Source organism: Ailuropoda melanoleuca, chromosome 10 (genome assembly GCF_002007445.2).
Source record: "Ailuropoda melanoleuca isolate Jingjing chromosome 10, ASM200744v2, whole genome shotgun sequence".
NCBI lineage: Eukaryota > Metazoa > Chordata > Mammalia > Carnivora > Ursidae > Ailuropoda > Ailuropoda melanoleuca.
The window spans coordinates 19,542,967-19,553,242 of NC_048227.1; the positions used below are offsets into that span (position 1 = coordinate 19,542,967).

At 53.4% G+C, this 10,276-nt stretch overlaps 1 protein-coding gene across 2 annotated transcripts; it reads right to left on the minus strand.

The window, feature by feature from the left end:
* Window positions 1–79: 79 nt before the first annotated feature.
* AQP8 (aquaporin 8) lies at window positions 80–9,808 on the minus strand. Of its 2 annotated transcripts, XR_004628445.1 has the most exons (7): window positions 9,648–9,808; window positions 9,278–9,531; window positions 8,158–8,284; window positions 6,056–6,270; window positions 4,469–4,603; window positions 982–1,093; window positions 80–214 (listed from the first exon to the last, which is right to left on the minus strand). XR_004628445.1 is itself a non-coding variant. In XM_019792681.2 (6 exons), the coding sequence occupies exons 1-6, from the start codon at window positions 9,657–9,659 to the stop codon at window positions 3,250–3,252; spliced, it is 792 nt and encodes a 263-aa protein (XP_019648240.1). In that variant the 5' UTR covers window positions 9,660–9,808; the 3' UTR covers window positions 2,783–3,249. The 2 variants fall into 2 exon arrangements, 1 of the variants encoding a protein (XP_019648240.1); XM_019792681.2 differs by lacking the exons at window positions 80–214; window positions 982–1,093 and adding an exon at window positions 2,783–3,298.
* Between the last annotated feature and the right edge of the window lie 468 nt (window positions 9,809–10,276).

Genomic DNA, 10,276 nt, shown 5'->3' on the forward strand with positions numbered 1-10,276 from the left:
GGCATGGTGTAGATGAGGAAGAGGTTATAAGACCAGGTAGCCAGCCCGGCCCACCACGGCAGGAAGCATCCAGGCCACACTGAAGCCACTTCATACTTTAGGAAGAGGGAGGCCGTGAGCAGCCCGGGAGCTTGCGCAGTGAGGAGACAGGACACATCACTCATGTTCACCAGCAGGCAGCCCCTGGAGCTCCTTGGTAGCCGATGGCAGGGAGCTGCAGTGAAGAAAGCCCACAGGTGAGGTCTGGTGCCCAGTGACGGACGAGACTCCGCTAGGAAGGAGCTGGGGAAGCCCCAAACGCAAGGCATGTGTGAGCAGTTTGTGTGACTGTTAGCCTTGGCCTCTGAGTGCATTCCAGGTATAAATGTATGTCTCTTCATTGTTTTGTATTCACGTTCACTTAGATGTCTTCTTGAAAACTTGTATGTGAAATAAATGTTGAAAATAAATGACTCCCGTGGTTTTTGCCATAATTTGGAGGTGTTCTATTAAGGGAAAAAACTTACCTAAGAGGTCATAAAAGCAGATCCCAGTAGTTCTGTAAAGAGAGTCTCAGTGTGATCCCAGCTCTCTGCTCTCACCACACCTCTTGGGACCCTTCGTGAGTCCCCAGCTGTCGCGTGCAGCAGCCTTTGGAGAGCTGTCTCCAGCACTGTCCCCAGTAACGGCTCTAATTCCAGGGTGGAGTTCACCCCGGGTGTACAGAGTTCGTGTGTTCTGGGTAAGCCCCCCTACCCCACACAGCCTTTCCTGGTGGTTTGAACAAGTCTCGACAATTTCCCCCAAAGAGACAGCGTGGTTTTGAATTTACTGTTTCGCTCAAAGAGTCCCAGTGGCTTCCGTTTCCCCCTTGTTCCCTTAACAGTGTCAACTCCGCAGGTCAGAGTCAAGTGGAGATTTGGCCACTTGGCGAGGATGTATTTCCAGCTACACTGGCAGGCCCCGTAGGAAGAACTGCAGGATGGGTTTAGAGAGCCTCACCTGAGGGTGGGGGAGATTGCGTGTCTCTCTTGCCCGGGCTTTACAAGCCCCCGCTCTGTGCAGCCGGCCTCAGCAGTGCCCAGAGTCCTGCCCGGTCCATGTCAAAGAGCCCCTGGAAACATTCGAGGTTTTCCGTGAGTAAATGGCCACAGCCTTTGGGGAGGAAGCGAAGATGACAGCTCGAACACTCACGTGCCGTGTTCTATCAGCGTTGTCCCAGGTTACCTGGCCTCCGTTCCCTCACAGACATTTAGGTCTGTGAACTGACTCAGGTCTGGGAATTGGATGAGAGACTTAAAATCTCTAAGGGAAAAACAAATGTTTAAGGGCTACAAATTTTCAATTCCTATAAACTGATTACATCGATTAGACTTTAAGGGAGGAAAATGAATGTTTTTGTGTTTAAGAACTAAAAGGAACGCAGCTGGGGGATGGGAAACATCATCTCTTTGACCTCCCATCTGTTCCTCTGGAAGACGAGAAGGGTCAAAGTACCTGTCTGTTACTTTCCAGGGGCTGCTGCGCAAATTACCCCAAACTGCGTGACTTAAAACAACAGAAATTTGTTCTCTCACAGCTACGAGGCCACAAGTTGGAAATCAGGACGTCAGCAAGACCACGCTCTCTCCAAGACTGTAGGGGAATAACCTTCCTTGCTCCTAGCTCTTGGGGACTCCTGGTCCCGGCATGTGGCACTGTGACTCCAGTCTCTGCCCCATCCTTCCTCCGCATGCCTTCTCTGCGTTTCTCTGTGTCCTTCTCTGTCTCTTCTAAGGACTCCCACTGGATATCGGGCCCGCCCTAACCCGGCATGATCTCACCTTGATTGAGCCTTACCTTAATTACATTGCCAAAACCTTATTTCTACATACGGTCACATTCTGAGGTTCCAGGTAGACATGGAGGTTGGGGGACACTATTCAACCCACTGTGCTGCCTCAGAGGGTCGTGTGGGGAATAAATGAAATAGTGCGTATAAAGCATTCTGCATAGCGCCAAGCACATAACAAATAATCCGTGTTAGCTGTACACGTGTGTGCACACACATGTATATGTGTGTAAGTTTTACTTACTAAATTTCATTATTTAGCCAAATGAAACAGTAATTTTTAATACCTTTCACTCTTTGTAAGTGTTCTAATTTGCTTGTTTCTGTTTTTTTCATATTATTTCCTCCCTTTGTCTTTCTTTTTTAGGTTTGTTGCTGTTATCATTATTATTATTTGTTATTCTTTTTTCCTTCAAAAACTGCTCTGGCTGTTTGGGCATGTAACGTGTCTGTTTTCTCACCAGGCAGCCTTGAAGCATACTGGTGATTTTCTCTAGTGAGCATTTTCCTCCTTTTGAAAAATCCTTCCTTTTTCATGATATTCGTGTCTTGCATCCAAAGACACTGTCTTTGCCCATGTTATGCCACATTATCAATTTCCTCGGGAGATCCTTGCCACTCTGGCCTGCCCCCACACCCGCCCTCACCTCCAGCAGAGTGCCTGGAGTGGGCTGGTCCATGTCCTAGGTAGTACTGGGCACTAACAGGCCCCGGGCTCTGTGTTGGGCTTTTCAGCAGGACCTTCCAGTCTGTGACCAGAGATCAACTCTGAGCTCCCGGCAGAGCTCCAAGATGGGGCTGGCTGAGTGGGAGACAGGCTCTGGGGTGGCCTGCATTCTAAGTACCTACCTTGGCACTGGACTCTAAGCCAGGCCCCAACTAACTGGACTCTAGACAGCTCAGGCCCAATCTGGACTTTTGCTCCTCCCAGCAGTGCTCATTTCTGAAATGAAAAGCAAGTCCACACCAAAGGAAATACTGGACTATTTATTGCAAAGCTAGATTGGCAGCTCAGGAAGCAAGGAAACAGAGCACAGAAGTCCCTTCTGTAACAGAGGAGTCAGGGACCAGGAGAAGGAGAAAGGAAGAGGGATGGGGGAAATGAACTCATGTAAACAGCTGCCTCTTCCAACTGCTCTTCTGCTCCTGGGAGCTTCCCTGGTCAAGAAAACCCCTCTGTTGTGCGGTGCCGGGCGGGGCTGGCAACATGCTCCCCAGGCTGAGGTCTCTGATGAGCAGGAAGGAATTCGGAGAACCTAGAGCATCCTCAGAACTTGGCAGCAAAGTGTCATCTGGGAGGCCAGGTGCATGTCGGGGGAAGCAGGTGGGTGGCTTCTCTGGGCCTCTGCCCCAGTAGGAAATGCAGGAAGTGGGCCTGTCTATAACCCCCAGGGGTCCGCAGAGGCCACCTGGGCCGCAGGAGCACCAATGGCTCAGTGTTACCGTCCCTTTAGTATTAGGCGGGTTTTCCCATCTCCAATGAAGAGCCTACAGAAAAGATGACCCAGTGAGGTCTCCAGGCCTCTGAGGGGAGAGACCCAGCCCTTCATCAAAGGTCTCCAGGCCAAGAACTCTCCAGGGAGATGCTTTCTTGAGCCTTTCCTGCCTCAATAGCCAAATCCTCTTGGGGAAAGGGAGAAACTCCTTCCTGTTTGTGTTCCAACTCTTTCCCTGAAGATGCTCATCTCTGCCATTCCGAAAGCAACAGAGAATTATCAGACTAAGCCAGGACTGCAGATGGGCCATGACAGCAGACACTTTACACCAGCCCAGCCCAGAGACTGCGCTCTCCCAGACTGGGGAGGTAGGTCCAACTTGTACCAGATCCAGACCCTAATCCCCATATGACCAGGAGCAGAAAATACGGGACCTTACAGACCTTGGAGGCTCACAAGAGGAGAATTCAGGGAGAAACAGCCAAGCAGATATGATCCTTCTTCTAATATCAACCTTATCACCCAGTGCACGATGCCAGGGAGCACTGTTTACATTGTACTTCATGTGAATGGCATGCACTAGCAGACATGCCCTGGGGGGCACCATGTACATGGTTTTCTCTGTGGATAGGGCCCCCTGGAGTTGTATGACACCCCTGTGAGGAACCACTCCTCCCCCACTCTTGGTGTGCATGGTTGTGCAAGGAAGGCTGATCTGCCCCGACTCCAGACATAGTAAGTGTGCCTGACCCCCAAGCCGGCCCAGTCCAAACCAGTGAACATCCGACCCCGGACTTTTGCAGGAGCCCTTGTACTAGTTCCTTTGGAATTGTTAAGCTGCTGAGATATAAACCTAGAATTTCTGCTGAGCACCTCGGCCTCTCCTGGAGAGCCTCTCAGAGTATGAGGCCTGCTCACAGGAGAGCAGAGCCCATGGGAAAGACCAAGGCCTAAAGACATCACTTGAGCAGCCACTTAAAGCTGGTGACTACCTGTGAACTTTTCAATTCTGTGAGCCAGTAAATTCTCCCTTGTGACATAAATTGTGTTGAGATGGATTTCTGTCCGTTACAACCAAAGGTCCCGGAGCCATACTGTTTGCTTCTGAAGAAGCCTCCCTCTTCCCTTTCTCACCCCCAAGTGGGATTCTAGCCCTGGATGCTCTGGAAACCATCACCAGGTGCCCATCAGGGGGGCCAGTGACCTTGGGGCACACTCCTACCTGATGAGCATTCCCACAAGCAGGCTGGCCAGCAGCGGGCCCAGCCAGTAGATCCAATGGAAGGCCCAGTGGTTGGCCACCACGGCAGGTCCAAAGGCCCGGGCAGGATTCATGCAGGCTCCAGACACGGCACCCCTGCAAACACCCAGTCACATGGTCACCAGGATCCCAGCCAGGCCCCAAATCACGTCAAGTTCATTTTCCCAACTAGGCCTAGGTCCCACAGCACCTTAAAAGCCAGCATATGGTGGGGCTCTGGGGGATCCCACAGAAGGCACAGGTGAAGAGGCTATTAGCACCAGGAAGTGAAAGGCTTGTCTGTCACTCCCCACACACATGTCTAGAAGAATGACCAGCAGAGAGTGTTCAGTGATGACAGGCAGAGAAGATGGAAACAGGTCCCTGAAGCCTTGAAAAAGCCGTCATCAGCTATGTGAAATTTGGAGTCGAGCTGGCCTGGATTCAAAACCCAGCCCGGCTATTTCTAGCTGTGTGATCTTTATTGAACCCTTCTGTGTTTTGGTTGAGGTCGAAGGACCCACCTCATAGGTTGCTGTCAGAACTGAATGAGATCATGCATTTAGGAGCCTGTGACTCGTGTATTTCACGTACAAGTGCTTCATCTAGCTAACCCAGTTGAGGTCCTTGTGCCACAAGCTTGGGGCCCAGAGTCTCCTACGGGGGCGGGGGTTGTTCTCCAGGAGCACCTCTCTAGTTCTGGTGTCTGTATCCTTGCCCCTTTCCTGCAAGCTGGGGTCCCACAGGTCTCACCGGATCCCATGTTCAGCAGCCGAAGTTGAAAGGGCTAGTCAATCAGCTTGCAAGTGAACCAATAACCACCAGGGGACAGCAAAGCATCACTGCAGCTTAATACACACTCCCGCCCCACCCCCGCCACTCCCACTCCCCAACAGAAGGATGACGGAAGTGAGCGGCAGAGCCAGGAAAGGCTACACTCTGTTCTGTGTCCTAGAGGAAGGAAGGAGGTGGACATTAGGAAAGGGCTGGCTCGTCCCCTTTACCGGGAGATTTTGGCTCTTGTCCCACATCTGTCCCTTAATTTGGCACTGTCCATTGTGTCCTCTCTGAGCTCCTCATATATAAAATGGGGGAAATAATCCCTGACCCAACCTTGTCTCCTTAACCCCTTCCCGAGGCCCCCGGGGGGCTCAATCTAAATGAGTCGATGGGTATGGAAGCTCTGTTTGAGTCTCAGGCGAAAGCCTGGCTGCCCACTGGCTGAACAAACACGCCTACAGAAATGTTCTATTGACACTACAGAAAATGGAAAACTTCACATGAGAAGGTAGGTTTCCAACTTCCCTGGAACGACGGGGGAAGGGTCACTGAAGGCCCACGTTCCCTCACAGCAATAGCTTACTAGAGGTGAACGGTGGTGGCTCCTTAGATACCCCAGTCCCCACCGCTCCCTGTTGTCTGCGAATGCCCGCCCGCTTCCTTGGTCTGCATCACCTCCGTGGCCCCTGTTAGCAACCGAGTCTGTGACTCTCAGGTAAGCTCTGCAGACCTGACCTCCTCCAGGGCCAAAGGCTGGCCCAGGACTGGGCCCTGCAGCCCACTACTCACCCCGCCAGGATGTCCACGGTGACAGCAAAGCCAATGGAGAACGGAGCCAGAGGGCCCTGCGTCCTCTCGTTGATGGCGCCCATGCACACGACCAGTATCAGTAGTGTCGTCAGGATGAGCTCCGCCACCACCGCCCCTACCACCTGCCCCGGCTCCTGGACTGTCGCAAAGGCCGCCCCAGATGCGTTCCAGAACCTCTCTTCAGGACTCACTGCCTGCGGAGAGAAGCGATTCAGCCTCACAGTGGGGGCAGGGAGAAGGCTGGGAGCTGAGGGGAGGGGGCCTCGAAGCGCATGCCCCCAACCGTTAGAGCAGCGACGGGTTCTGTCCAATCCGCTCCGGTTTTTACTGTGTGGCTTAGTGAGAGCCACTGGGCTTCTCTGAGCCTCCTTTTGCTCATCTGTAAAATGGGATCACCCAGCAGCGGCCGCAGGTGTTGTGGGCCCAAAGCTTATGTAACTAGATGACTGTCTTTGAGAAAAAGAATACAAAAGTACCTTACTCAACAAACTTTGCAAACACCTACAGCCAGATGAACCCACTGCCAGCCCCCCGTCAGGCCCCTTGGAAGGGGTGAGGGAACCCTGACACTGAAGCCCCATTAGCTTCACAGGAAATGAGCCTCAGGGGTCATCCCGGCACCTGGAGAGGGAAGACTGCAGAGCAAGGACCCTGGACCGAAATCTGGACTCTGCTGCTTACCAGTGCAGCTGAACTTGGACCAATGACACTTCCCTGTGCCCATGTTTCCTTCTGCATAAAATGGGGGCACTGATAATCAGAGCTCCCAGCTCAGGCAGCGAGTGTCCTCTAAGAACTGACTGTGGCTTCTTGTGACAGGGAGATTTAACGAGATTTAACGAGACAAGGTGCTAAAACTGCTTCACAGGAAGGGCTGTGCTCGATGAGCAGAGCTTCTGCCCTGCACTTCTCGCTACTGTGTGGGGCAGGTTTGCAGGTGGCCCGGCCTGAGGGAGACCTGGGAGCTGCTCTCCACGGAGGATCAGAGTGGGAAGGTCCAGCCCCCATTCTGCACACAGGGGAGCATGGTCTCAGAGGGGGACATGGGGAGACCAGGGCAAGGGAGAGAGCAAAGTGGGACTCGAGACCAAATCTGCAACGGGCGGTTGCTTGGAGCTACAGACCAAACCCCAGCCAGGCTGACAGGCACCCCTTCCCCCCCACCCTCCAACACACATGCCCACAAGGCCTACATCTTGAAGGGCCCCTGGTTGGACTGAGACTTAACAGTAACAGGGAAAAAAGAAAAAGAGAGAAGGGAAAGAGGGAGGAAGGAAGCAAAGGATGGAGGAAAGCAGTCCATCCATGGAGTTATGTGTGAAGCTATAACCCTTCTGTGGCGGGGAGGAGGAGCTAGCCGTCCTGGTGGGAGGAAGTTTCCAGACATAAACTGAATATTATCTCCCGTCACAGGTAGAGGGATTCCGTTTAAAGTCAGGCAACCTGAGGGGCGCCTGGGTGGCACAGTGGTTAAGCGTCTGCCTTCAGCTCAGGGCGTGATCCTGGTGTTGTGGGATCGAGCCCCATATCAGGCTCCTCCGCTATGAGCCTGCTTCTTCCTCTCCCACTCCCCCTGCTTGTGTTCCCTCTCTCGCTGGCTGTCTCTATCTCTGTCTCTGTCACATAAATAAATAAAAAAATCTTTAAAAAAAAATAAAATAAAATAAAAGTCAGGCAACCTGGAGAACACTCAGAGAAGTTAGTCCAGGAGTTTCTCAAGGAGAGTAACCCTTAGTTTGTAGACTGAATGAACAGGTGAATGAATGAATGAATAAATGAATGAACGAACGAATGAAAACACACTAGAAATATTATCCAAAGCCATTCCAAAGTCAGAAATGGTCTCAGGAAGAGAAACTTCAAGCCCCAAATTCTGCATCCTGCTCTGTCCAGGGAAGGACTGTGTCCAGACATGGACAGGACAGGGTGTGCTTGGAGAAAACCAAAGGCCCCCTTCCCGGGAGAAAAGGACCCACCCAATCCTGCTGGAGGAAAATCCCACAGGAAAAGAGCTGGGCACCTCCAACTCCCCACTGCCCTCACCACATTCCACCAGCCCAGCCCCCATGGGGATCACCCACCTTGGCCAAGGCAGCCCCGAGCAGCCCCCCGCACAGCTGGGAGATCCAGTAGGGAAGGAGCATCACCAGGTTGAAGCCTCCAATCAGCGTGGCTGCCAGGGACACCGCAGGGTTGAAGTGTCCACCACTGTCACAAAAGCAGAAGGAAGGCTTGAGACCAAGGTCTGGGCTGGCCCCCAAGAGAATGTGTCCCAGCCGGCCCCCCAGGCTGGCCTTGCAGCGCCTGAGTCAAGGACCTTGCCCAAGTAGAAAACAGGCACCACATCCTACCCATTTTCCCTGAGGTGCTGGGTGGTGGGGCAAGAGATGTCGGGGAGAGCCGGGGAGAGGAGAGCAGCCCCGTCCTGCCCTACAGCCAGATCCCACAGTGCCCAGAGGAAGAACTGGTGGGTGACCACCCCTCTACTCCTTCCAGACTCACTTAGAGCTCCAGCCCTTGAGAGATGCAGCCACCAGTCAGAGAGACCCCCGACTCCAGATTAGTAGACAGAGAGAGGTATCCCCGCCTCCCCTTACCCGAGCCCTGAAAAAGAGCTCCCGAGTAGCTGCACTCTGCTTTTCCCCAGGCTGGAGGAAAAACTCTCCAAATGTCAACCACACAGTGACCAAGCGCTTGGTGTGGGCTAAGCTCTTTCTGTCATGTAATTCCCAGGCTGCCCCCTGGAGCTTGCCTCCCAGCTCTGCCACTTACTGACCAGGGAACCTTGGACAAGTCACATGGTCTTTCGCAGTTACACCAGGAAAATGGGGATAATAATAGCAACTACCCCCAAGGGGTTGTTGTGAGGATTCACTGAGTTCCCATGTAGAAAATGCTTAGAAGAGTGCCTGGCACTTAGCTAGCATTTTGAGTATGTGTGGGCTTGAGAAAAAATAATGTCAAAAAACTTCTCTTTTTCCCCTGTTGTTTGGGGTTTGGAGAGGGACTTACCCAAAGCCACAGACCTCATAAGCTGCAGAGGTAGGATTTGAACTCAGGCAGTCTGACTCCCCAGTGCACACTCCTATCTACAGTGTTCTTGGAACCCTGAGGACGCGCCCAGGGTCCCTGCCGATAGCCTCGCTCCCTGCCCCCGGCTGCCCAGGTTAGCCCAGACTGATAGCTCGGAGCTGGTCTCACCTGATATTCCCCAGTGTGGCGATGATGAGGGCCAGGGCCAGCCCGTGCGCCAAGGCCGGCTGCAGCAGCCCCGTGTCCGTCCCATTCTCGATGACCGACAGGCAGCCGATGAAGATGAAGAGGGTAGAGCCCAGCAGTTCCACCAGACAGGGCTGCAGGAACTGCTCATACCAGGACCCACGGCACCTGCCCCCCATGCTTGGCTCCTTTGCCTTGCCACTGCCCAATTCAGGGTCGCACATAGACATAGCTGCCTGCGGTAGGAAAAGGGGAGAGTGGGCACGGGTGGGAGGAGAGCCCAGAAAGAAGTCCCCAGTGAACCAGGCTTGAATGGATTCTCAGCAACCCCTTGCATGGACAGGTGGCTCACCTCTGCAGACATCAGGGCAAAGTGACCTGGAATGTGCTCGAGCCTGAGCTGGCTGGGAAACCTGCACCTGCTCTCCTGGACTCTTATTTCCCGGACCGGGGCTGCTGATCCTGCTTCAGGCTGTGGCTCTTTTAAAGGTCTGCAGCAGCTCCCCAAGGGTGCCAGGAAAGCAGTAAAGCGCGGTGGGAGGTGGCCCTGGGGCCCAGAAGAGGAAACATTTTTTTTTTTTATCTCAACTGGGCAGGGCAGGGGATGGCCAAGGATTGCTGAGCTTTCTGCCAATGAGGGGAAAAGGCACAGGCTTAGTTGCGTCACCTGGAATGCACTCCAGGGCTTCCCCGGCAGGAGATGGGAGGGCCCAGCGGAGGGACCCAAGGGTTGGGACCGCGCATGGGAAATAAGGGCGAACTCGTCTTCAGTGATTTTTCCATGGATTCCCTCAAACATTTCCTCGTATCTCAACAACCACACTCACGCACCCTCAAAGCCTGATCCAGGACTGAGTGTGTGGATGGATGACCATCCCCTGACAGTCAGGGGCAGCTGAGGCGAAACCGTGCGCCATGGGATAGCCTGCGGGCTTTGGAAACAGGCTACCTGGATCTCAGTCCCAACTCTGCCCTCACCTG